The sequence below is a fragment of the Equus quagga genome, chromosome 4 (assembly GCF_021613505.1).
Source record: "Equus quagga isolate Etosha38 chromosome 4, UCLA_HA_Equagga_1.0, whole genome shotgun sequence".
Taxonomy (NCBI): domain Eukaryota; kingdom Metazoa; phylum Chordata; class Mammalia; order Perissodactyla; family Equidae; genus Equus; species Equus quagga.
Genome location: NC_060270.1, coordinates 4,962,402 through 4,989,768, shown reverse-complemented (window position 1 = coordinate 4,989,768; position 27,367 = coordinate 4,962,402). Strand labels below are relative to the sequence as shown.

General features: G+C 44.4%; 1 protein-coding gene across 1 annotated transcript; it reads right to left on the bottom strand.

Annotated features, from left to right (window-relative positions):
• Positions 1 to 1,266: 1,266 nt before the first annotated feature.
• On the bottom strand, positions 1,267 to 25,942 carry LOC124238344 (cell cycle control protein 50C-like). Its single transcript, XM_046659169.1, has 8 exons — positions 25,483 to 25,942; positions 23,704 to 23,912; positions 19,665 to 19,775; positions 13,575 to 13,676; positions 11,737 to 11,824; positions 11,198 to 11,338; positions 4,318 to 4,527; positions 1,267 to 1,506 (listed from the first exon to the last, which is right to left on the bottom strand). Exons 2-8 carry the CDS (start codon positions 23,893 to 23,895, stop codon positions 1,307 to 1,309), a joined length of 1,044 nt encoding a protein of 347 aa, XP_046515125.1. The 5' UTR covers positions 23,896 to 23,912; positions 25,483 to 25,942; the 3' UTR covers positions 1,267 to 1,306.
• Between the last annotated feature and the right edge of the window lie 1,425 nt (positions 25,943 to 27,367).

Sequence of the window (27,367 nt, the reverse complement as noted above, 5' to 3'; positions counted from 1 at the left end):
TTTGGAAAAGTACTCGACTGGTGAATACAGAAAGATGCAACAAAGAAATGCTTTCGTGGGGCTGGCCTGGTGGTGTAGTGGTTGGGTTCACATGCTCTGCTTTGGCAGCCCAGGGTTTGTAGGTTCAGATCCTGGGTGTGGACCTACAAATCACTTGTCAACCCATGCTGTGGTGGCATCCTACATACAAAATAGAGGAGGATTGGCATAGATGTTAGCTCAGGGCCAATCTTCCTCACCAAACAAACAAAATTCTCAGGTGATTCCAATTGCAGCTTGTGACTTAGTGACCTAAGTTCTAAAAAAAAAAAAAAATGCTTTCTTGGCTTCTAAAGAGACAAATACGTGTTGGTGCTGTATTTTTCTTTAACAAGGAAAATTCTGCTCCTGGAGTCATCACAGACTAAAGTTTTACCTCACAAAATAAAATAATATACACGTATTTTTTAAAGGTATAATATTCTGCCCTGGTACTCATGGCTGTGGGGCCTGGTGTCCTGGCAGCGCTGCTGAGTGCTTCCTTCAGTCTTCTGTACCTGACCTCTGACCTCGAGCAGGAATTCAGATCTTTTATGGTGGACCCTGAGATGCTCCCTCAACACACATAATTCAGGCATCATAAATCCATGTCATCATTTGCATTCTAGAATATGCCATCCCAATATAAGTCCTAGAGCTGTCGTGCGCCCTCAAATGCTGAGGACAGTTTTTAAGGGAATCAGTCATTTTCAGTGCTTCCCTCTTGGTTACATGGATAACTCTAGGGACCTTTCTGGCCTTTCTTTTTGATGTATTGCTGTATTTTGGGTGCTCAGGGCACAGCCATAACCTTTGCTTGGTTTACTATTAGCAGAGAGAACTTGGTTTTGACTCCATGGAAAGAAGGGAACATTGAATAAATCAGTTTTCAAAAATCATCCTAATTGCTCAATTCAGTGCTCAACAATTGCTGGGAAGTCTAGAATAATTTCAACCTACCAGTGAAGACTCATGGTCTGAGTCTGACTGACGGTTAGAAGGACTCACTTGATCCTGGGGGCGCCAGGCTTCCTTCCTTACTCTCAGCTTGTGACGGGATGGCACTCTCCTAGCGTTCACCCGCTTCAGGCACAAGGGCTTCAAACGAAGGCCCAAGACTTGGTTTTGAGCTCAAAGATGATTTATCTTCCCCATTCCGAGGACACTTCAATACATTATCCTTTTCCTCCCCTCCCCCAGCTCCTCCTCCTCCTCCTGTCCCCTCCTTTCATCAGAGATCCTTGGCTCTTTACTTCACTGTCCATTTCTGTGTTTTCTGCTTTTCTTCTTAAAGCTTGACTTTATCGTCGGGGGAAAAACGTTTTCCTTTCAGCTTCAAGTGAACTGCCATCATGGAAAAGGCAGCCAACCATGTCATGGCTCCTGTCACTGTGTAGGCGAGACCTAAGAAAAGGCTGTGGCCTCCACTCCATGTCAGGGTGGAAAGAACAACTGATTTTTCTCCTTGGAACCTGGTTACTGGAAAGTCTAAGAAAAGAAGACCTGTTAAGGATCTGTCTTGGCACTTCTCAGCTCTACCACTGTGTATCCTAAATACTTTAGTTTGAACCATATAAAATTGCCATTTTTGTTGGTAAAAAAATGGTTGAATATTCCATTTCATATGTTCTAATCTTTACCAAGCAGTACTGCGTATCTTTCTGGAATGAAATTAATTAAAAACAAGCCTTCCTTCTACATAGTTGTAATCTATGAAAGAGACTCTGACACAGATCTGAATGATTTACAGACAACTAAATAATGAACAAATATATTTAATTTCCTTTGCCAAACCCAAGGAAGTGAAAAGAATATAGACAGATTTTCTAGAGAACCTACATTTTTGTTTGTGAATCAGGAGACCCAGGGTAGGCTAAAAGGCCTTCACAGGCTAAGATTTGAATTCCTGCCCCAGGGAAAATTCAAGAGGAGTGAAGAACAAAAAAATAATGAGATAGGTGGCAAAACATTTTTAGTGGGAAAACTAAAGGTGGTGCCTTCACTTGGGTTTTGAAAAGGCCAGCGTCCCTCACTGCTGGGGAGAAAGTGTTTGAAGTGGGTTTGCTATCGTTAGCATTTGAATGATGTCATTTTGATTATGCATGTGGCCTGAGGTTGTTAAACATCTGGAGCCTTTTGTAAACCAAACTAATAAACAAATAAAGGCTTCTCATAGCAACGGCACAGGACAGCGGCATTTCCCAGCAAAGCACTTAAAAGGCCTCAAATCCTTGGCAACATGCTATTTAAAGGCACAGGGAAACTTGTTAGGAAACTAGTTCTCTCTCTTTTACATCAGAATTCCTCATTGTCACCAGGTCCTTGGGTGTCACCACAACTCATCTGCCTGGCTGTTTTCTCCCACCCTCGGTTCCATTAAGAGGGTCTTTTCCTCACACAAAGAGCATCTCTTCTCCCTTAGAAGTGGTAGGCGGTTTCTGCAGCTCAGCTTAGCTCTTCTCCTTGTGTCTCAGCCAGGCCATGAGGCGGGCTGGGTAATACTCACACCAGGCTCAACCCAGGGGAGCAAGGTCACGACTGAAGCTCAGGACCGAGCTTCTCATGGAAGGTTTAGACTGGAGAGTCACCATTCAAATGTGACTGTGAAAGAAGTCACCTAAGGAGAGCCTGTCTCCAGGGGAGAAATGGAGGGTCTCCTTTGTCTGGAACATGGACTCCCTTCCTCTCTCCCTCAGCCCCAAACTCACTGTCCTGCCTTGTGAAGGCAGCAGTACATGACGGGTTTTTCCTGTTCCCTGATCGCAGCTATAACTGCTTTACTGGCACAGCAATCACAGACACAGCTGACGGGATCAGAAGGTCCAACTTGAGAGAGGACTGTCAAGCAACTTTCAATCCCAAATGTTTCTGGGGGGAGAGAGAGGGTTGCTGAAATCCCATTTAGAAGCCAATATTCTATGGCTCACTCTTTCATCTGTACTTATAATGCTATATAAGAGAGACCAATCTGTGGCTTTCATTTTCATAGAACAGAATTAGAGACCGTGCTAAAGGAGTGACCTGAAGAGAAACTGTACTCCTGGTCAGTAAACAAAAGAAGGCAACTAGCTGAGAGGTAGAGATGGTGCCACATCACAGGACCATCTCTGACTGGGGCACATCTCCGCTCCCCCGTCGGGATGCAGGTGTCCACACTCTAGTCTAGGATGGAAAGATGGAGTAGGGAACTGGAACACACGAGTCACTAACCTAGCCCCAGGAGCTTCTGGTTCAAGCTCCTGAGAGGTAAAGAAACTCATGAGGTTGACACTTCCGTGTAAAGATCCTCTGGCTTGCTGGGGGTCCCATGAACAACTCCTGGCCAGTGGCTCTGAGATGCCTGGGGGGCGCTGATGCCTAATCAGGATGATGTCTCAAAGCTGTGTTCCAGCACTGGAAAGATCCTGCCTCCAAAAGAATTCTGCCTCGGGGAGAATTAGGAAGAGATTTTAAAATTAAGTCTGAAGACGAGACTTTGCGTAAACTGTGTTTAAATACATAACTTCTTAAAGATAGTGTTTGGTGCCATTTTGAAGTCCTTTTTGTTTTTAAATCACGAGTTACATTTGTACTTTTAGGTTAGGTGAAAAATTGGGACTCTCCTACAAAGGCATCCTCCTAACTTGGACCGGATGTCCGTAACCCGGACACAGACTCCTGCCAGCTGGCTTTGCATCCTTGGCGAGAGAGGGAAGGACCCAGAGTCCTCAGCGCGGCCTCAGAGCACTCCTCACCGGGGGCACTCCTCACGGGGAGCACTCCTCAGGGGGGGCGGGGAGGACGGGTGTGAGGGGCACCTGCCCTCCGGGCCAGAGCTCTTTGGGCCGGCATCCTTCCGCTGAGCATAAAAGGTTCTACGGTCTCTCTCGGTTTAGTTATTTTTAGTCTCCATCACGAATTTACTTCTTATGAAACCTCTATTTCCGTGGTCCTCCATTTCATTCCATCCCATATGGCAGTCTTCTCCTCGCTGTTTCAGATCTCGCGGCACAGGGTTATTTATCTCTCATGGGGGAGAGAAACAGTCCTCTCTTTATTCATACCTACTTACCGATATTAACTTAACTGTTATTCCTAAAAAGACGGTACACATTTGATGATACAAAGTGGAGACACACAGCTATATGGTGATGGACTGACGCTGCTACCTGTAGGAGAACTCTGTATTTCTTTTATATATGTATAGAGAGAAATTTGATCGGAGAATAGAAAAGTATAGTGAAATAATTCAAGGACCAGTATGCAGATGGACACTGATTTTCCTTCAGCCCCAGAAAGAAAAGCAATATAAAAGGATACTGTAGCTTACGTTGAAACTATAATTACCAGCGGGCAAACCTTCAATAAAATGCTGTGTTCGACTGAGTCGACGGTACAGCTTTTTGAAAGTGGGGAAGGCAGCCGTCCGCATCCACACGATGAAGTCGTCGTTAAGGAAGCCGTTGTTTCCTGGATCGTTTTCATCCAGCTCATAGACAGGCTTAGGCCAGGATGGGGGCTTAGTGGTTCCTGTGGGAAGAAAATAATGCATGTGGTTGAGAAAAATTGTCTACCCTCTTCAGTTTTTCTTAGAATGTAGAGAATGAAATAACTTTTGCATTCTTGAGGAAAGAGAATAGAAATTAGACTTAAAAAAAAAATGTGTGTGAGCTACCTGAGTATGCAATCATGAAAAATAATGGTTATAAAGACTCTAAGGAAACATGGGGGGAAATGCTGATGACATTTTCATAGGGTTAAAAAATAGAGCAGAAATCAAATTACATGTCTATCATGTGTTCAACTATGTTAAATGCATCTAAAGCATTGAAAAAATAGGTAGAGGAAAACGATAATAGTGCTTGTATTCAGTAATAGCATCTTAGGGGGTGACTTTATTTTCTTTAACTTCACTGATCATCTAAAGAGAGCAAACTAAAAGAAGACACCATTTCATCTAAAAGTTGGTTACTATTTATTTAAAGAAAAAAGAATGACAGCTATCGATGAGGCAGTGGCCATGAGAACTCATGCAGAGCAGGTGGACGTGTGGATTAACAGCATCTCTGACAATCTAGGAACATGCATCAAAAGCTTTAATATATTTTGGCTCAGAAATTCAACTTCTAGGAATTTAGTCTAAGGAAATAATCACAGAAGTACGTGGAGATTGTGTTACACATCTTCTCCACAGCACTGTGCCTGAGTGCGCAAAGTTGGAAGCAAGGAGAGGAACTGGTATGTGGCGGGAGGTGGAGAACAAAGGTGTTGCAAGCGTGTTCCAAAGCCAGGAAGCCTGGGGGTGTGGGTGCTGTCAGACACTTGGAGCACCAGGTGGAGGGCCAGTGCGGCAGAGGGATCTGCCGAGTGTATTCCTGTCCTTTACCGCCGTCTCCAACTACGCAGCAGACTCTTGAGGACAGTGTCTTCCTCATCTTTTTGCACACAGTAGGGTATTCAATAAATACGCGACAAAGCGATGAGGATTCCAATTAAAGCTGGCAGGAGTTGATGATAAAAACCATATTGAATTTTAAAGAGCTAGACAACAAGAGGAAATTGTTTAATGAAGTTTTTACTTCCACAAAACTGGTCCTGTTATTGGTAGGATTCAAAATGCTAAATAGGGAACCATTCTTTCTCAACTCTGACCACTGACTAAACTGTTTTTCCAGCAAGAAACCCACTCCTGTTTTCTAAGCATGGGCTGAGTTTGGCTGGAGTCATCCTCTGAAGGATGTTTCTATACTTAATAATTCCTCTGTAAATAATCCTTTGGTGGAGAAACCTCCTCTGCGAAGTTTGTGTTGTGGAGCTCACCCATTTCGGCCCTTCCCAAGATCTCAGTCTCTGTTGCTAGAAGAATTTTGATAAAAATTGCAATTGCCTTTGGTCCCTGCACTGTGGAGCTTACCTCTCTCTACTTTAGCCAGAGCTCGTGCCCCAAGGCAAGGTGTCCCCTGGGCCAGTGACATCCAGTCACCCAGGGAGCTTGTTAAAAATGCAAGCTTCAGCATGCCCTCCCCTACTAACCCTCAATCCCAGCCCATCCCACGTCACCAGAGAGTAGAGGAAATATGGTCTAAGAGGCACCAGCTTCCTTCATCTTCCGAGTTCAGCTGGGTTGTGCGTATTCATCCACTCACTCAACAATAGGCATGTGTTGATTGCTCACTATCTATCAAGCACCAGGGATACGAAACTGCACAAGACTCAATCCCTTCCATCAAGGAACTCAGAGACCGAAGTGGGGGCGACAGGTGTTTACACAGATGACTGCAGGATAATTGTGAACTCTTACAACAGAGGTAAGAACAAAGTGCAGTGGGAGAGGGGAGAAAGCCAAGGACTCTGTGTCACCGGCCTGTGGTTATGTGCTAAGACAAAGCAACACAAGGTTAGCTGTGAAGGGCTAAAAAATGGAACATGTACGTTTAATGTAAAATTAAGTGCAGTTTCTCAAGGAAGTTGATGAATGCGATACTTGCAATGTTGGTTGACATTTACCCCCTATCATGGGAACCATTATGATATGATGCTAATGACCATGTGAAAATCATAAGACATAAATCTGCTGAGGAAATCAGAAATTGCCTCAAAAGTTTGTGGTTATTTTTAAAAGAGTGTATCCAAAGATGATGCTTTACCTTGTGTAGCTACAGAAGGTCCATTGATCATTATGTGAGCACAACTTTTCATTTAGATCAAATGAGTTTCCTTCTATTCACTTTTCTATTAGACAATTTTTTTTTTTTGTAACCAAAGGAAAGCTTTAATGTGTTGGCTCCATGAGCACAAAAGGAATTTTGTAAACAGTTAAATGAGGCCAGTTTATATCAGTGTCTTCAGATGCTTCAAATAGAAAAATCACATAAGTTAATCAGAATAATGGCTTGATTTTTGGGGTTTGATTCTTCCTGGAATCAAAGCAAAGCTTTTTGATATTCAATTTTGGAAGATAAAACCTCTAGCATTATTATAAATATTACTATAAATTCAGCTAAAAAAATTCAGCAATTGGGACCGGCCCGCTGGCACAGTGGTTAAGTTCGTGTGCTCCACTTCAGCGGCCCGGGGTTCACGAGTTCAGATCCCAGGAGACGACATATATACTACTGTTAAGCCATGCTGTGGCAGATGTCCCAGATATAAAGTACAGGAAGGTGGGCATGGATGTTAGCTCAGGGCCAATCTTCCTCAGCAAAAAGGGGAGGATTGGTGGCAGATGTTAGCTCAGGGCTAATCTTCCTCAAAAAAAAAAAATTCAACAATCAAGTGTCCAGTTTTGGTTTTGTACGGATAACATAAATGCAAATTTTGTGGAGCACAGCATCAGGGTACAGATAATGTTCTTAGTAAACTGAGAAATTTACAGAGAAATGTACTTAAAGTTGGTTGTGGTACATACATAATTCACAATTGTATCTAAGCAAGCTACAATATTTTATTAATCAGAAGAAGAGCTGTAGTTGTGCAAATTTAAATATTTTTGTATATTCCCAGAGAAACTGAACTGCACAATTTTTTTTTTTTTAAAGACTTTATTTTTTTCCTTTTTCTCCCCAAAGCCCCCCGGTACATAGTTGTGTATTCTTCGTTGTGGGTTCCTCTAGTTGTGGCATGTGGGACGCTGCCTCAGCGTGGTCTGACGAGCAGTGCCATGTCCGCGCCCAGGATTCGAACCGTCGAAACACTGGGCCGCCTGCAGCGGAGCGCGCGAACTTAACCACTCGGCCACGGCGCCAGCCCCTGAACTGCACAATTTTTACAACAACATGGATGCTAAAGAAATGCTTCAGCATAGCAGTCTACGTTGTCTGTCTTTGTCACAGATCATCAACCAGAATTTTAGAAATATCTGAGCCTTTCAAGAACTATCTTGTATATCAAATGATACATCCTACAATGATCCTGAACTTTTTTGGTAAATTATCTGTCTAACTTTGGTTGAATTTTGTTTAAAATAGTTGAATTTTTTTTTTTTTTGAGGAAGATTAGCCCTGAGCTAACATCTGCCACCAATCCTCCTCTTTTTGCTGAGGAAGCCTGGCCCTGAGCTAACATCCGTGCCCACCTTCCTCTACTTTATATGTGGGACGCCCACCACAGCCTGGCCTGACAAGCTGTGCCATGTCCACACCCCAGATACAAACCAGTGATTCCTGGGGCCACCGAAGCGGAACGTGCGAACTTAACCACTGCGCCACCGGGCCGGCCCCTAGTTGAAAAATTTTAAACAAACTATCTGAAATACAGAATGCCAAAAAAACTTTAGTTTTTGAAGATTTAATGAATTGTAATTACTGAAAACAAAGCTTTTAAACAAGAAGACATTGAAATTTACCCCTATAAAAGCAAGGGAGTAAGCGAACAGACTATATAATGAGAGTTCAAAATGTGAACATTTAATTTTTAAATTCTATAATTATGCTTTGGAATATCTCAACTTATGTGAAAACTCTTTTGATGGAGCTCCTATTTTTAAAGGGATAAAATTTTCTTCTCTACCAGAATTAAATGATATCAAGAAGATCTAAGATTCTGTAGCATCTAAATTTAGGAACACATTCAAAAGAATCATAAATAAGAAAATGTGAAGTCAAAAAGACAATGCCTATAAAAACACTTGGGTTACAATACTAGCATATTTCAATATTAAAAAAATGTAAAATGAGAATACCTTCCATTGAGTAAAATTCGCTGTGAGCATGACAGGTATCTCAGCACCTATAGATATTTCCTCAAATGAAAAAAACCATTAAGGTCAGAAGAGAAGATCAATTAAAGGTGTCAACATGGGGCCCGCCCGGTGGTGCAGCAGTTAAGTGCACACCTTCCGCTTTGGCAGCCCAGGGTTCATGGGTTTAGATCCCAGGTGCGGACATGGTACCGCTTGGCAAGCCATGCTGTGGGAGGCATCCCACATATAAAGTAGAGGAAGATGGGCACGGATGTTAGCTCAGGGCCAGTCTTCCTCAGCAAAAAAAGAGGAGGATTGGTGGCAGATGTTAGCTCAGGGCTAATCATCCTCAAAAAAAAAAAAAAGCTGTCAACAATTTCAAATTGGTTAACCATAAAACTCAACTTCACAAAAGATTGCAGAGGGCCGGCCTGATGGTATAGCAGTTAAGTTTGCACACTCTGCTTCAGTGGCTTGGGGTTTGCCAGTTTGGATCCTGGGTGTGGACATACGCACTGCCTATCAAGCCATGCTGTGGCAGGCGTCCCACATATAAAGGAGGGGAAGATAGGCACAGGTGTTAGCTCAGGGCCATTCTTCCTCAGCAAAAGGAGGAAGATTGGTGGCAGATATTAGCTCATGGCTAATCTTCCTCAAAAAAAAAAAAGAAAAGCAAAGATTGCAGAGGGGCTGGCCCCATTGCCTAGTGGTTAAGTTCAGCACACTCCACTTCAGTGGCCCAGGTTTGGTTCCTGGGTGCAGACCCACACCATTCATCAGTGGCCATGTTGTGGCAGCAACCCACATACAAAATGGAGGAAGATTGGCAGTGGATGTTAGCTCAGGGTGAATCTTCCTCTGCAAAAAAAAAAAAAAAAAAAAAGATTGCAATTTTGTGAAAAAATTTAAAATAATATTTTAATAAAACATTTTTTAAAAAATTAAAAAAAACAAATTCAGGGGCCAGCCCAGTGGTGCAGCAGTTAAGTGCATACGTTCTGCTTTGGCGGCCCAGGGTTCGCTGGTTCGGATCCCGGGTGTGGACATGGCACCGCTTGGCAAGCTGTGGTAGGCCTCCCACATATAAAGTAGAGGAAGATGGGCACAGATGTTAGCTCAGGGCCAGTCTTCCTCAGAAAAAAGAGGAGGATTGGCAGCAGTTAGCTCAGGGCTAATCTTCCTCAAAACAAACAAACAAACAAACAAATTCATTAGAAAAATACAGGGCATGTAATGATGACAGATATGGCCAAGAAACTGATTAAAGTATATGTCTATGTATCCAGAATAATCAGTCTGCTTACATTATTTTTTAATATTTAGATAATGGTTCTTTTAAAAAAATGGTTTAATGTACACAGACGTTATCTTTTTGAAAGAATTACGCTTTTTTTTTAAACATTTTCTTCTTCTTCTTCTTCCCTCTAAAGCCCCCAGTACATAGTTGGATACTCTGGTTGTAGGTCCTTCTGGTCAAGCTATGTGGGAGCTTCCTCAGCGTGGCTTAATGAGTGATGCCATGTCAACGCCCAGGATCCGAACTGGTGGAAAACCTAGGCCACTTAAGTGGAACGCGGTTAACCACTCGGCCACGGGGCCGGCCCCAAGAATTACATTTTAAAAATAGTTTGTAGGGCTGGCCCCGTGGCCGAGTGGTTAAGTTCGCGCACTCTGCTTCAGCGGCCCAGGGCTTTGCAGCTTCGGATCCTGGGTGTGGACATGGCACTGCTCATCAAGCCACGCTGAGGCGGCATCCCACATGACACAATTAGACGGACCCACAACTAAAAATACACAACTGTGGGGGGGGGGGGGCTTTGGGGAGAAAAAAGGAAAAATAAAATCTTTAAAAAATAAAAAGTTTGTAATAGAATTCTCGTATAGGTTTGCCAATATGATAATGTCTATTTACTGATCAGTAAATAAAAAGTTCAAATAAACATATCACTTTAGTTATTCTCGTGCCCTCTCACTCAGAAGTGCACCAGTTTAGGGGCCGGCCCAGTGGAGCAGAGGTTAAGTTTGCACATTTCATCTTGATGACCCGGGGTTCGCCAGTTTGGATCCCAGGTATGGACATGGCACTGCTTGGCAAGCCATGCTGTGGTAGGTGTCCCACATATACAGTAGAGGAAGATGGGCATGGATGTTAGCTCGGGGCCAGGCTTCCTCAGCAAAAAAGAGAGGACTGGCAGTAGTTAGCTCAGGGCTAATCTTCCTCAAAAAAAAAAAAAAGTGCGCCAGTTTGGTTGATAAAATTACATGGTCACCCTAATTAGAGATGAAGCAACATGTTCTTAAAACAGTGCCTTTTTCCTAATGGTAAGTTGGAAGGAACCAGGGCACCAATCATTCATGCTTCTGATAAGTATGTGGTGGAGGCGCCCATAGGCAGGGCAAGTTAGAACAAAAAGGAGGTCAACCAAGAACGAAAGACGGAGGAACCCTAAACACCTCCCCACACATAAAACCAAAGTTCCATAAACAGGTGAGAACATTGACCTGATGCACGGATCTCACCTGCAAACGCACTAGAAAGATTACTGGAACTTGGATTCCGGAACTTGACATACTTATCTGTCCACCACGTAATCCCACTCCTTAGCATGGGGACTTGGATGTGCACAGATGAATTAAGCTTGTATGAAAGAATAATGGTGTCTGCAGGGAAAGTAAAAATTGTGTTACAGATGCATGCAAGCATTTCTGCTACCCTTTAAAGTGCAGAACCAGACAGAGCTGAAAAATAAACCAGGGTCTTAGTGGACTCTCAACACACCTCCCATGCCACAGATGCTGGAATCACAGGACTATTCTTTTTCTTGCCAAGCCCCCAATTATTGAAAAATATTTTAAGCTCCACTTAACTCACGTTCCTTAACTACTTCAAATCTCTGGTAAGGGAGAACTTATTTGCAAATAAAATACTGTAAGTGAGTGGATGATATATACGGAATTTTTTTTAAACTGCCACTGAGCTGCAGAGGGGACCTTCTGGACATTTAGGCTGTTAGACACTTATGAAAGAGTACACGATGGAGATAGGAGAAGTCACCTACCATTGAAGAGGCTGTTGGCAATAGCACCACATGGAGCAATGGGGGTTCCATCGTGGGACTTGCTGAATGGAGCACATGTTTCAACATCCTGGATGCAAGATGATAGAGGAATGAGAAGTGCTCTTGGTAAACTCTCTTAGAACGTTGAAAGTGAGAGCACTGGCAATGTAAGTCAACCCACAGTGATGTGCTGGCACAGAGCAAGGTTAGGGACTGCTGCCTGTTTGTCCCAGGCTTCTGGCTTACTCAGACTAGGAATTTCTGTGTTTTGGAGATGTGTGTGTATATGTGTAGGTTTTTTCCCTCATTAACAATGCATTACATACCAAATATGTCTGCAGGAAGGACCTGTACCTTGCTGGTTGTGAGAAATATCACACTAAGCCTACACGGGAATACTTTTTTTTTTTGCTGGGAAAGATTCACCCTGAGCTAACATCTGTTGCTAATCTTCCTCTCTCTCTTTTTTTTTGAGGAAGATTAGCCCTGAGCTAACACCTGCCACCAATCCTCCTCTTTTTGCTGAGGAAGATTAGCCCTGAGCTAACATCTGTGTCCATCTTCCTCTACTTTATATGTGGGATGCCTGCCACAGCATGGCTTGACAAGTGGTGCCCCATCCGCACCCGGGATCCGAACTGGCGAACCACGGACTGCGGAAGCGGAACGTGTGAACTTAACTGCTGTGCCACTGCGCCAGCCCCTCCCCTCTCTATTTTTTTCCTCCCCAAAACCCCAGTACATAGCTGTATATTCTAGTTGTATGTCCTTCTAGTCCTTCTCTGTGAGCCGCCACAGCATGGCTACTGACAGACGAGTGGTGTGGTTCTGTGCCCAGGGACTGAACCCTGCCTGCTGAAGGAGAATGTGCCCAAATTTAACCACGAGACCAGCAGGGATTGCTCTGGAATACATTTTTAAAAACTTTTTTTGTTTGTTTTTGAAGTGTAACATATTCCAAAATGTATACAGATTGAGGGTCTTCCGCTGGATGCCTTATCACAGAGGATCCACACACCAAATTACCAGGATATATTTTTAAAAGGGTGCTTGCTAAAAATCACTTGATTACCACTTCATATACTGATGTCAGTACGGAAAAGGTTTCTTTCTAGCTTTTCTTGCTAGCACGCTGAGTATCATCTATCAAGAGTAAAATTTTGGGCCAGCCCGGTGGCGCAGTGGTTAATTTTGCACATTCCGCTTCTCTGCGGCCCAGGGTTTGCCGGTTCGGATCCTGGGTGTGGACATGGCACCGCTTGGCAAAAGCCATGCTGTGGTAGGCGTCCCACGTATAAAGTAGAGGAAGATGGGACGGATGTTAGCTCAGGGCCAGTCTTCCTCAGCAAAAAGAGGAGGATTGGCAGTAGTTAGCTCAGGGCTAATTTTCCTCAAAAAAAAAAAAAGTAAAATTTTGTATTCCTAGTTCTGAAAGAGTATTTAATTAAACCAAAAGCTTTTTATTTATTCAATCAAGTAGAGACCAATTTTCTTCAACTTGGCTGGACTGAAGGCCCCAATTACAGGAAGGACACTGGTAGATACAGTGAGCCAGACTGAAACCAGCTGCTCAAGGTCCCACTCTAAATGGTTGGAGCATGAAAAGGTCACCTCTCACCTGGACGAGATTGACCTTACTGCTCTGAAGAGGGAAAGTGGTCTTTCTCAACAGCAGTCATCCTGAACACCAGCCCCTCAGTTTATGCAAGGATGAAATGCACATTTCTGTCTTGTAAAACCTTGGCTTTTGAATTTATTTTTCATACCATGTTTTAGACTGAAAGATCCACCTGGTTTAATAAAAAAGGAGTATTATACCAAATGAAATAGAGCCTTACCTTTACATCTGTACCCAACAGCTGGCTATTACTTCTGGATAGAAGATATCCATGGAGGTTCTGATAGAAGCCATACAATTTGTAGTACATATAAACATTACCCTGTATGGGAAAAAAGCAGACAGTAAGAAGAGAGTAAGGAAAGCTAACTGGAATATTAATAAGAATGGACAGGATTTTTTAAATATAAAAAGTAGATGAGAACGGAAAGTTTCTTTATATCAAATAGAAACCCAAGAAATGATTATTAAAAATTACATGTAGAAAAGCCCTATTCTACACAGAATTATTAAAATGATGAAATAACTTATTTTTAATGTTTTTGTAAGTGCTACCGCACTCCTACTTTGAAAATTTTTTATAATCAGGCTTTGTATTTCTCAATACGTAAAGTTTGATTTTACAAATAGTGCTATTTCCTAGCAAAACTAGGAAAATTGCTTTGCCTAGGGGTTGTAGTAGGCATCAAAAGTCATGCGCTCTCAAAGCAAATCCATGACACCTCATTCAAAACTGGAGCCATTGAGCACCTCGGTGCTTGTGCACACTGGACATGGGAAAGGAACGAGACCAGCTCCCCGTAGTCCAGCTCCAGGTGTTTCATCTTTCGTCCCTAGGACCTAGCATGGCCTGACACACAGTACCTGCTCAAGAAATGGTGAGCCATTTGTTATGGACAAAAAGATGGAATAATTCACTGATCCCAAAGAAGGGTGATTTTCACATTAGCAATAAGTGGCCCTGTTGCCATGAGAGATATGCCTTTTCCTGTATACTGTTGTATGAGGCTGCCAATTACAGGCTACCATCACACTCCTACCCTTATGGTGACATACCAAGGCCCTGGAAATTCTCCAGGCAGACTTGATACAGGTTTTGCTAACAGCACATATGATGCAAATAGAAATGTCTGACGTAGCTGTTTATAATTAATATACTACCTACCTCCAAAATAATGAAGGCCTGAGTCCAAGAATATGAAGGCCTAACTTTTATTAAGTGCCTCCTATATGTTAGGTGCTATCTTCAGTGCTAGAAATATGTAAGTATTCCTTTTCAACTCCCCAAGTCGACTGATCTTCTTACACTATCCAAAGCCAGCATTTTGGAAAGGCTTTGGCTTCTCCCTAAGGACATTTAAGAGCATGAGTATGGAAAATAGGAGCTGGAAATAAAGGTCATGGTACGAGCGGCCAGTTATGGAAACCAACAAAGGCTGAAGAGATGAGACCCCTGTGAGAGAACCGTCTCTGGAACACTGAGAAGGGGAGATGCTGGGCTGTGACAAAGAGGCAGGCTGCAGAAGGCGAGGGTATGAAAGCCCACAAGCCGGGCGTGGCCACACGACTGATTACACGTCCTCACCCACAGATGGAAGCTCTACTGTTGACCCATAACTATAGAAAATAGCAAATCCACAGAACAGAATTTATCACACATTTTCTCAGAAGCTAAAAAGAGAACTTTACTTACCCACAGTTACCTATACATATAAATGACAATAAACAGGCAGAGACTACTCCCTACCCCATGGACTGGGGTGTTTTAATAACCTCTTTTCAATGATTCTTTGTCCAAGATCTGGCCTAACAAGTCATCTTTCTGATGACTCCTGGAGGCACAGCGTGCTTTGTGGTTCTGCTCTCTCTCCAGTCAGTGGCACTTTGTGCAGGATTCCATGCCAAGGGCAGATCTCGCCTGGACTCGTCGTCCAGGTGTGTAACGTGCGCCTGCCTGTGAGCCCAAGGCCCTGTGGCTGCCTTGAGCAGTTGGTTGGATTTTTACAAGGAAGCCTTTGCCTGAAAGGAATGGTTAGCAGCTGGTAACACTTCAATTGCCTTTAGGGTTTCAAAGGACACAGACAGATGGGAGCGGAAGCCCATTAAGGTTTTATCTTTTGGATTTTTTCCTTAAAAATTGAAGCACTCTGAGCCTCCAAAAGAGAACCAACCCTGCTGACACCTTGATTTCAGACTTCTGACTTCCAGAACTGTGAGAGAATCCATTTTTGTTGTTTTAAGCCACACTAACTTTTGCTTTGGGGGGCAGCACGGTGAGACGGGGAAGGCAGGAAAGGGCACGGCTGCGGAGGACTAGAATTTTGACCTACAGTGAAAGAACACACACATAAGACTTCCCCCACCGACTTTATCTAGATTTCACTTATGACCCAAGTACAACTCAGTAACTGCCCTATAATTTATAACTGACTCACCCAGATACAAGGATGAGAGCTAGCCATAATCAAACAGATGTATTCAGAATAGTACTGATGCCAGGACGCATTTGTCTGGGATCAAAGGGGAATAACAAAGAGACACAGAAATTCAGAGCTACCTAGAACATGAAGCCATGTAATTGAGCACTTTCTCTTTCCTCTCTTCATTTAATCTTTCAGCAAACAATTTCTGAGCATCTACCAGGTAAAATATACTGTGCTGTGCACTGTGGAGGAAGCAAAGATTCATATGTCCATTCAGTAAACATTACTTGAGCACCTATGGTGTGTCAGGCATTGTTGTAGGTCTTGGGCTACAACAGTGAGAGACAGACAATAAATAATAGATATAGCAAACCCGTAACTTACATAGTACATTAGAAGGTGATAAGTACCATGGAAAAACTGAAATTCCAGCAGGTCACCAGGATCAGGAGTGCAGGGTGGGTGAGCAGACAGGTTGTAGCATGACATAGGATGGCCAGTGCAGGCCTTACTGAGGTAGGAATGAGCCAAGACCTGAAGGAGGTAAGGGAGTTACCCAGGTGGTTATCAGGAATAGGGAGCAAGGCAAGAGAATGCCTGACTTCTTGAGGAATGGGGAGTCCAGTGTGGCAGGAGTGAGGGTGAGGGGAAGAGAGCGGAGGGGTCAGGTCAGAGAGGAGATGAGCCAGATCCTGTAAGGCTTTGTAAGGACTTAGGCTTTTTCACTGAGTGGAAAGAGGGGCCGTTGCAAGAATTTTTTGAGCAAAGGAATGACATGCTATGACTTATTCTGCAAGAAGTTCACTGTGGCTGCTCTGTTGAGACACGGATATGAGCAGGGTGGCCTGATAGGATCCAGGTGAGAGGTGAAGGTGGCTTGGAGCTGAGCAGTATCAAAAGAGGTGGGAGAAGTGGGCAGACTGGTATATTTTGAAGGTAGAGCCAATAGGATGGATTGGATGTGAGCTGCGAGAGAATGAAAGGAGTCAAGAATGACTCCTAGGCTTTTGGCTGGAGCACCAGAAGTATGGACCTGTTTCAGCTGAGATTGAGAAGTCTGCAGGTGGAATAGGGTTTTCTCGGGGAGCGGGTGGCAAGCGGGAGAAGTGGATATCAGAAGCTTAGTTTTGGAAACGTTGAGCTTCAGATATCTATTAGACATCCAAATGGTGACATGAGGAAGGCAGCTGGAAATTCAACTGTGGATACTGGAAGAGCGGTTTGGGCTGGAGATATAAAACAGACTGTTGTCAAGAGACGGCATTGAAAGCCAGCGGGGAGACGACATTTCCAAGGAAGGGAGTGTATACAGAGAGGAGAAGAAGACCAAACACTAAAGCCCTGTGGATCTCAACATAAAGAGTTTGGGGAAAAGAGGAGGAACAGCACAGGAACCAAAGAAGGGCAGCCAGAGAACTAGAAGAAATCCAGGAGAGTCTGACTCCTGAGAGGCAGAGAAGAAAGCGTGTCATGGAGGAGGGGTGACCACCCACGGGTAGTGAGTAACAAGGCACGAAGCACTGACTGCTGGATTTATCCATGTGGAAGCCATTGGTTTCCTCGCAATGTCACTGAGTGTTGGGGGCAAAACATGACTGGAGTGGGTTTAAGAGAATGAGAAGAGAGGAACTGGAAATAGCCAAGATAGACAACTCTTTTGAGGAGTTTTCCTGCTAATGGGAGGAAAGAAATGGGCAAATAGCTTGCAGGGAAATTGGGAGAATAGAAGAGTGTTTTTTTTTTTTTTAGATAAGTGAAATAATATGTTTGTATGCTGGTAGGAATGATCCAGTAGAGAGAAAAGTTGATGACATAGGGAGGTGAGAACGGCTGAGTTAAGCCCTTATAAAGGCAAGAAAGATGGCATCTATGCACAAGCGGAGAGACAAGCCTTCAGACAGGAGCATGGATAGCTCAACGATGGGAACAGGCGGGAAGGTGGAGTGTGTCATGCAGATCCTTTGGGTGGGTGTGGAGTGGCACGTGAAGCATGGTCCCCGTCCTCAGGGAGGCTCCTAGAAGTGAAGAAATGAGTCTACACACAGGATATCACACTAGTGACTGTAAGTCCATCAGAAGCGTGGCACAGCACTCCCAGACATGAACGTGGGCAAATTCCTGCTGGAGACTTGAGTGAAAAGGAGGCCCAAGGAATGGCTGGGGCAGTGGGGGCTTACCACGAGTGAGCTCTCACAGGAGGCCCTGAGCAGGCAGACACTAGGTGAAGGAGCAGCAGGAACACAGCGGGTCGCATCACGAGAAAGCAAGTGGCCAGCTTGGCAGGAGGACAAGGTCTCTCCCAGCACAAGGAGAGAGAGATGAAGAGGTAGCTGGGCCTCAGGTGGCAGAACAGTCTGGAAGAGGCCTTTCTCAGGGAGAAACCAAAGCCTAGAAGTGCAGTTAGGCAGTTCTGATACTAGCTCAGGAGGGCCTGAACTGGACGATGGGACGAGAAGGGAGGGGAGAGGTGGCTGGGAGAGAAGAGGCTGGGACAGTGCCCGTGCGTCAGAGCCTGGACGAGAAGGGACTGGGTAGGGTAAAGTGAAGGAGGAAAGTTCTGAGTCTTGGTGATGGGATATTCACCAGAAGGGAAAGGAGTAGGGTTTTTCAGGAGATGACGACTTTGGTTTGGGACCAGCTGAGCTTGAGGTGGGATGTTTAGGAGACGGCCTGCCTGCACTTGGATTCATGCCATGTGGAGTCATCTATGAAGGGGAGGGAGAGGGACCACCCAGGTCAGGGAGGAGGATGCTGTGCAGAGAGAGGTGCCGAGCCCAGAGGACAGGGCAGGACAGGACCTTCGGGGGGCTGAAGGAAACACATTTTTCCTTTGATTCAGCTTGACTACCAGGTAAGATTGTGGAGGCCCTGCAAAGGCACCTCTGGGATCTCCTACTGCAGGGATGGCCCCAGCTGCTGTGCCTGAAATCACCCTGTGTTTGCACCAAGGCCTTGCTTCCCACGGCCACTCCCAGCCCTCGGCTGAGCACAGCGGGGATTCTGAGACAGGCTCCTTTGGTGACTCTCTTGGCCTTGCTGAAACTTTCTTAAGAATACACTGCAGTCTGAGACCTCCCCTCCTTCTCTGCACCCTCCTTTCCTTTCTACTCTCCTCTCCATCTTTCCCTCCCTCCCTCCCTCCCTCTTTCCTTCTCCCCTTCCTTCCCCTTCACAGGAGTCAGAGCTGTGTTGCTGTCTGACAGCTTTCCCAGCCTCCTCTGGCTCCCTCTCCATTTTCCCTCACAGGCAGTCTCCCCAATAAATCTCTTGCATGTCTAATCCTGCCTTGGCATCTGCTTCTCAGAGGACCTGGACTAACGCAGGACTTTAATCAGCCCAAGAGCAGGGACTTCTAATGTTTCTGCGGCATTTCTCACAGTGCCTGATAGCCAGGCCAAGAGTCGCTTTAGGAATTAAGTAACTGCATATGTGGAATGAGTTGGGGGGACCCAAGGAGAGTCTCACTAGGTCTGTGACCCCTGACACTAACTCACTGAGTGACCTTGGCCAAGTCACTTAATCTCTCAGCCCATTAATTTTCACCCATAAAACGAGTGGTTAGAGTCAACCATCTCTATGGTCCCCTCCTGTGCTGACATTTGGAGCAAAACCTGTTTGATTGATGTTAAGAATTAGGTTACAAAGTTGGGTAGGTAAAGAATCTGGAAACTAGAAACAAAGGAGAAGAATAAAGTTCCAAAGGAAAAAAAAAAAGGGAGAGAGTTGTGCAGGGACTCAACTCCGTGAGGGCCCCCAGCCCCACACTGCTTTCTTCTTGGTATTTCCAGTGTCGGGAAGCATTGGGTGGAAATCATGAGCTTACTGCCAAGTGTGAGACAAGAGGAGATCAGCAGAAGGCCCACTGCAGGCTCTTGACTGTCACTTACCCGCATTGTCTGTGTAAGGTGAAAGGGGATAGAGCAGGTGCACTCTTTGTCGAAATTCCTGGCATTTTCCCGCAGTTTTGCACAGCTGGCACATATTTTTGTGTAATTAATCTGTTAGGCAGGGAGAAGAACAGTTATTAGCTGAAAAGTTACATATCTTAAAATTCAAGTCCTGAGTCCACCAAAGTCTTCATGCTTTCTGGGTCAAGGGCACGGAGTCCGGGACATGACGAGGGGCAGCCTTCCTCCGGAGGGCATGTCCTGCCGATGCTCAGGAGCAGTGCGGCTTCTTACGGTCTTTCATTTGGGGACTTGGCAGCATTTTGGCACTGCCCTGGGATTCAGGGTTTCCACTGCAGATTTAGGTAAGCTGTTGTGATGAGGCCTCATGCCGCAGCCACGAAGAGGTGTTTCTAGAAAAGTATCAGTCAATGACTCGTGAGAACTGGGCTTATGGCCTGAGTCTAATTAGCTTTGTGGGGAAGTCACTTCACTGTTTTTCCACTTTATTCCATGGAAAATATTTATACTAATGAATTCTTCTGCATGGCATCTAGAGGACGTTATTAAAAATGACCAAACATAGAAAAAGAAGTGTTTCTAAAATGTAGGGTTACTGATGCATGTGGACTAATTCTGATTTTAAAATGTAGCTACATTCTGTTTTTCAAAAGTTAAATTCTGTGAAAAATGGTATAGTGGACTCCATACAAAAGGGTAGTGTGTCTCAGATGGGCAAACCCTGTAAGTTGTGGCTGAAGGACTCAGCCAAGTGAAGGCGCAACTGGAGGAAGAAAGGGAGCTGAGGGAGAGGGCAGAGGCGGCGGTGCCCTCGTGCCCTGGGAGACGCTCGTCACAGGGGCCGAGCAGGTGCGGGGAGGAGCGGCCTGCCGCGGGCTGCTTCTCCTTCTCCCTTCCCGTTCCGCAGAGATTTCGGGGATGCGGGAGCAGCAGGGAAGCAAGGCAGCAGCTCTCTCCGGGTACACTGCCAGCGGGGTGAGGGGTCCTTGGGAGAGGAGACTGACAAGAAAAACGGAAGGAATTGTGAGTCCTTGCAAATGGTTTTGCAGTCAAATAGGTAAAGTATTAGTGCGAAATTAAAGATTAGCCAAAAGGCTACTGAATTGTACTCAGATGCTTATATTTACTTAAATCATTCTTTAAAAATGCAGCGAGGCTTCAACTATTATTTTTGAACATATTGACGCCTTTTCTGTTTGTGAAACTGCATTTTAATATTTAGAAAGTGTTGAAGAGTAGGGCTGCATGGTAGCTGAGAACTAGCACACTGAACTGTGACTGAGGGGCCTGGAGTTCTGCTTCAGCCGATCTGCGACTTTGACTGACTTAACCTCCAGGGCCCCCATTTTGTTCACCCGCACCATTTTGCCTAGCAATTAATTGATCCGTGACGTCACTATAGTAGTGTACATTCTACTCCGTGGATTCTGGGTGCTCTATCAATGCAGAATCAGCAAAAATGTGTTTCATATGTGTTTTATGATCAAATGATTTTTGAATAGATATCTGGGTGCTTTCTAGCTCTAAAAATTTTATGAGGAAAACATATTTCTGATCTGTTGTCTACCTCATCACAGCAGCCTCAATTTGCTGCTCTAGTGGCCTTGTAAACCTATAGTTTTTTTTTTTTTTTTTTTTTGCTGAGGAAGATTCACCCTGAGCTAACATCTGTGCCAATCTTCCTCTATTTTGCATGTAGGACACCAACATAGCATGGTTGGTGAGTGGAGGAGGTCTGTGCCTGGGATCCAAACCTACGAATCCTGGGCCACAGAAGTGGAGTGCACGGAACTTTAACCACTCGGCCACAGGGCTGGCCCCCATAAACCTATAGCTTTAAAATGAGAGCAAAGACCATAGTCTGCTCCTCATAGAATTTTGGAGGGGCAGGAATCATCATTCTTGCTTAAAGTGAACAACCTCCTTGTTGTGTCCCCAGGGCTCAGTGAGAAGAGGAAAGCCTGCTCAGAACGCTTCTCCCAGGTCTGTGCTTGGTCATGTTGGCCTGGAGTACCACTTCATCTCATCACCCAAGGTAATGAAGCACTTCCATGTACAAAAGAAGATCATGCTCTCTGGGTGGTTTCTGTTTTTCTTGGACAAAAGCAAAGTGCTAGAAACAGTCCTACCTGAAGTGACTAAAAAAAGTCAATTGGAAAATCCCCATAACATCATGATAAAAGCATTCTGTTCAAAGTCGTTTGCAGAGTGGCTTTAGCCATCCACGGAATGAAGTCCCTCCCCTGCATGAGGTGACATCCTTCGGCAATGGCTGCCTCTTCATGGAGGCTGCACTCCATGGTGGGTGGGGGTGGGTGACCAGAGGCAGGAAGCAGGGAGGACATGGGGTTGGTGGAGAAGGAAATAGAAAAGTAAATAGGATGAGCTGTTTGTGGAAATGATTATCAGCCTTGTAAGCCAATTACTTTGCTATCCTCTTCAACAAGGCAAGTTTCATTTCCTCCTGGCATCGTGCCTCTGCCACCTGGTGGGGCCTGGTAGTTTACATATCATTCTCAAGGACTCAAAAGGACTTAGAGGCACAATTCTTGGGGAGATAAGCTGCTGAGAGCTGGAAGGGGGACCAGGAAATATAAGTGGAAGGCAACAGAGCAGCACGCATTGGTAAAACGAGTGGGACCTGAAATGACATTCTCCTCTTTGAAGTCCTCACTTTGCCCCAATCCATTCTTTCGATAGTCACGTGCCTATTATTATAGGGCACTGTGCAGGGAAGGGGTTGTGGACATGGTCAACAGGGCAGTCACGGGGCAGCCCTCTGTTCTTACCACGCACTGTCTTACCTACTCTATCATTTGTTCACTGAGGGCAGGAATCAGCGCTTCCTTATCTTACTCATCTGCATACCCAACCGAACTCTTAGCCCCTCAGACACTCATGAATGTGAAATCAACGTTGGCTGACTTGGCCTTCATCGTAATTTTGCCACTAGCCATGTGGGGAGAGGAAACAGATCAGCTTTCCATGGCTGCCTTCAGAGTGGAGGTTGCACAGTCTGGGACGTCCATTAACCGGCTCTGAGCAGATTTGAATGAAACATTTACTTAATTCATTAGACTGAACAAGGGCACGGCCAGTCTAGCCATAGGCCAGCTCTTGTCTCCCCTCCCCAGCCCAGCTTCTGGGATTCTCATCCTCCAACAGCTTGTTAATCAAACTGGCAAAAGGCTTGTGATGAGGGTGCCCTTAGCTTCAGCTTTTCTCACTCCAAGTAGAACTTGGTTTATTTTGCTACATGTCAAAAGGCCATAAAGATTTGGGTTCTTGCCTTTCTCAGGTTAAAGTAATGATCTCAGAGGGAGTTCACTTGCAAAGGGAAAGGCACAATGATGGAAAGTGGGGCAAAATTAAAGCCCTATATCTTTGGCTCTTTGCTCTTTTTTTTTTTTTTTTTGAGGAAGGTTAGCCCTGAGCTAATATCTGCTGTCAATCCTCTTTTTTTTTCCTGAGGAAGACCAGCCCTGAGCTAATATCTGTGCCCAGCTTCCTCTACTTCATATGTGGGATCCCTGCCACAGCATGGCTTGATCAGCTGTGGGTTGGTCAGTCCGCACCTGGGATCTGAACTGGTGAACCCTGGGCTACTGAAGCAGAGTGTGCAAACTTAACTGCTATGCCACTGGGCCGGCCCCTCTTCGCTCTTTTTATCACTATGACTCGTGGGCATCTGGCAGTCATTTGCTCCTGCCTCTCCTTTTCCTACCTCTGTCAATCGCTTGCTCAGTCCTCTGCCAACATAAAAAGCTTCTGACTCTGCCAGGCCCCTGTAAACAAATGTGGCTGAGCTGACCAGTGTGAGTGGCTGTCCTCAAGGAGGAGGGATGAATAAAGCCCCCACATGAAGGCTCTGCCACCATCTGCATCTGCCAGCTGAAGAAGGGGGGTCCCAGTCTCTAGCTCCCTGTTGAGGGACTGTGTTCTCAGACTGACCACTCACTTAGAGTCCCAAAGCTGAAAAGTCTTAGAACTTGCTTAGAAAATGTAAGATGAGACAAACCTCTGTTTCCGTGCTGCTCTTGGCAGACAATATAAGGATGACACCCATGCCAAGGCAGAACACTCCTGTGGCAAAAAAGCCAGAGAGGATTCCGGTGGCTGAGAGCTGTAGCCGGCAGGCCGGCAGCTGCTGCTGCTTCACGGCAGTGTTTTCTGGCAGTCTGGACGGGCAATCCTGGGGCGTCCTCTTCATTTGGGGCCTGCAGGTGACTGAGATAGACTTTTGAGACACGTAACTTTACTACCCATAGTAATACCACATAACGGTAATATTAAATTAAGAATTATGTGAACTTTCCTTTGTAGTTGCAAAGTCTTTCTGCTTCCTGGAATTATTCCTTAACCAGACCTGATATTCATCAGGAGCATGGCTCTCTCGAATCAGCCATTGCTAGATATATTTTACTTAGGCTTAAAAAACTTGCGCTGAAGGCCATGCCCAGCAGGAATAGTCCCCAGCAGGGTCTGTGCAATCCTCCATCTGGCGATACTGGGAAGTAGTTCCAAGGGGCTATGGGAGTGGGATGTGGTGACTACTACAAGGCAAGCCCTTCTTGAAAGGGGGAGATTGGATTTATCTTTAAGAACTTGCCTAAATCCTTGGGGATTAAAACAGACAATAAAAGTGAGGGCTGTCAGCTTTTTTCCAAATGGAGCTGTCTTCTAATATGAATATAAACTAAGGTGGAAAAATGCTCAGATTATAGCTAACTTTGCTATTTGTGATCAGGAGGAAGGGAGAAGCAGGCAGGGACTGCAGAACACAGATATCTAATCTCAGTAGCTTCCAATTTTTTCATCCACAAGACAGACTCTAGTAGAAAATGCAGACTAAAAACATTTGTTCCTAATTTTTTCCCAAGCCCATGCTTTGGAGTAGCCCAAATGAGGCAAGAGAAAGGAGGAAGGCAATCAATTAAATGTTAAATACTGCAATACAGTATTATTGGGTTTATTTTTTTTCACTTATTAGAAGTCCAGTAACATCATTTTCACTCAGCGGTTAATAATTACTTCTTCTTCTTTAAGATGCATTTAAAGATGTAGAACTAGGGATTTAAAAAAATTAGGCAGCATGTGAATTTCTAATCTCTCCCTTTTTTCTTAACATTAGGCAGAGAAGCCATGTTGGATTATTTTTATATTAAAGAAGGCAATGACTTTGGCAAATCTACCTAGTTTAAAGGAATACAAAATAAACGCAATTACTTACACTAGGAGGTTTCCAATTCAGAGTGAAAGCTTCCCACTTGCAAAATTGGAAAAAAAGCACAATACCAATGGGAATTTTTCAGCATGCCATTGAAATCTGGCTTGGAGGTGGTGACAAGTATGGCTGTTGCTATCACAGCCTTGTGTAAGGAGACTGCAGTGAACACTTCCAGTTCACATCTATTATTTATTTTACTAAATAAACATGGTCAAATGCTTGGGCTTAAAAGACAGTAAGAGCCTATGAGATTAGATTATATGTGCAGAGTTGGCCTACAAAATATCAGGTGTGTTTGCAATCTACGTCCTTGTTCCAACATTGGGTGGGATTATACTACACAGGCAACACCTCGCAGTCATTACAGTAACAAATCAGGATTTCTTAGGCTTTTAATAAAACAACAAAATCAACTAACCCAAATTCCAAACTAACGGGAGCTTCACCGGAAAATATTAGTCAGGGTTCTCCAGAGAAACAGAACCCATAAGAGATATATCTGTCGATCAATCTAGAGATCTATTTCTGTCTATCTCAGATATAGAGATCTATCATGAGAAATTGGCTCACATGATTATAGAGGAGGCTGGCAAGTCCGAAATCTGAAAAGCTGACGTCCCAGTGTGAGTCTGAAGGCCCAAAGCTGCTGTAGAGCAGTAAGAGCTGCTGTCTCAGTTTGAAGGCCACCAGGCAGAAGGAGTTTCCGTTGGAAGGTGGAATTCTCTCTTGCTTGGGGGAGGGTCAGCCTTTGGTTCTATTCAGGCTTTCAACTGACAAGATAAGGCCTAGCCACATTGTGAACAGCAATCTGATTTGCTCAAGTCCTCTGATTTAAATGTTAATCTCACCCCAAAACACCCTCACAGAAACACCCAGAATAATATTTGACCAACTATCTGGGCATCCAGTGGCTCAGCCAAGTTGACATACACATCACAGGTCATAAGTGAAACATTTCTGGGGCAACATTCTTGAGCGATAGCCAGATACACATTTTACAGGTACTTTGACATTCACGTATTGCTCTCTTCTAAATAAATCTTCTTCAAGTCTACAAATATACTTCATTTGTTCTTTTCAAATTTCTATAATTGGGTTCCTCAACCTCAGCACTATTGGCATTTTGGACCAGATATTTCTTTGTTGTGGGGGCTGTCCTGGGGGACTGTAGAACGTTTAACAGTACCCCTGGCCTCTACCCACTCATGCCAGTCACAACCTCCCACTAGATGCCTGTAGTAGCCCCCAGTTGTGACAACCAAACATCTCTCCAGATGTGGCAAATGGCCCTTTGGGGTCAAAACAGCTTTGGGTTGAGAACCACTGTTCTGCATTGATATGGATATGACAACTTGTTAGTGGCTGTTGTATTGTGTTATCATTAGAAACTTCAGAAAGTGATTTTTTCAGTCCTTGCTTTCATTTCTCTTTAATTGCTGTGTGGACAGCCTCCTTAGGCATTACCAGATATTACGTACATAGGGGTTGCCTCGTATTTCACTGCCTTTCCCCATTCACTGCTGGGATGTAAATGTACCAAACATGAGTGCAGAATCAGGAAGTGGTTGAATGTGTGGGGTACACTCACACACACCCATACTTATATGCACACATAATATTCACAATGGTCTCATTTTTTGGTTTCGGCAAGTCAATAGTGGCTTGGTGGATTGGTTTGAGTTCTGATAGCATAGACCGCCTGGCTCAATTTGCAGATCTGTCGTCTTATACAATCATGCTTGATGTTTTGTTCCAGATGAACCTAAGATACATCAATTGACAAGAAGTTAAATGCCTGTACTGGGAAGGCATGGGATTCATTTTTTCTTTTACCATTGGCCAAGAACATGTCACATGTTAGGATTAAAGGGATGAAAATAATTGAGCTAAGTTTAGCTATAGCTTGAGTGAATTTTCATTCTGTAGTGGCTTTTCCCTCTTCTTCCTCACTTGTTAGACTTGAGTCAGGATCCTGCAGAATGGAATTTGCTCCTCTTTCCTTTGAGTTCCTTTGTGTGGCTCCAGCCCACAGAGATGCCTGAACAGCAAGTTGTTGGTGAAGTTGCTGGTGTGCAGAAGCATGTGATTTGCTGGGGTTTGATTTGCTAAACTGTGGGCTCATTTAAAATTTGATAATATTTGAATGTGGAATTTTATATACAGTAATGGTGTCTGCTTAATTATCTCTTTTTTCTTGTATAGGTCGGAGTCCCTGTACAGACCACCATGGTGTCCTGAAGTAAACAGGGGAGATCTGGATTTGACTTCTGGTTCTGCCACTGAAACTCGTGTATGTCTTCTCTAAGACTTGGTTTCATCACCTATAAAAGGTGAATAATAACACTTTTCCTTCAGGACTATTTCAATGATTAAACATACATAAACGTGTAACTGAAAACCCTAAACACAATGCTTGACACAGAGTGGGTAACCCATGAAAGTTATAAATGGGTAA

Excerpts from the sequence above, each read along its gene's own strand:
- LOC124238344 (XM_046659169.1), bottom strand. The coding sequence starts at position 23,895 with ATGAAGAGGACGCCCCAGGATTGCCCGTCCAGACTGCCAGAAAACACT. Across the intron at positions 13,677-19,664 it reads ACCTTACACAGACAATGCGG|GGTAATGTTTATATGTACTA; the intron begins GTAAGTGACAGT and ends TTTCCCATACAG. Across the intron at positions 11,825-13,574 it reads TGTTGGGTACAGATGTAAAG|GATGTTGAAACATGTGCTCC; the intron begins GTAAGGCTCTAT and ends TCTTGCATCCAG.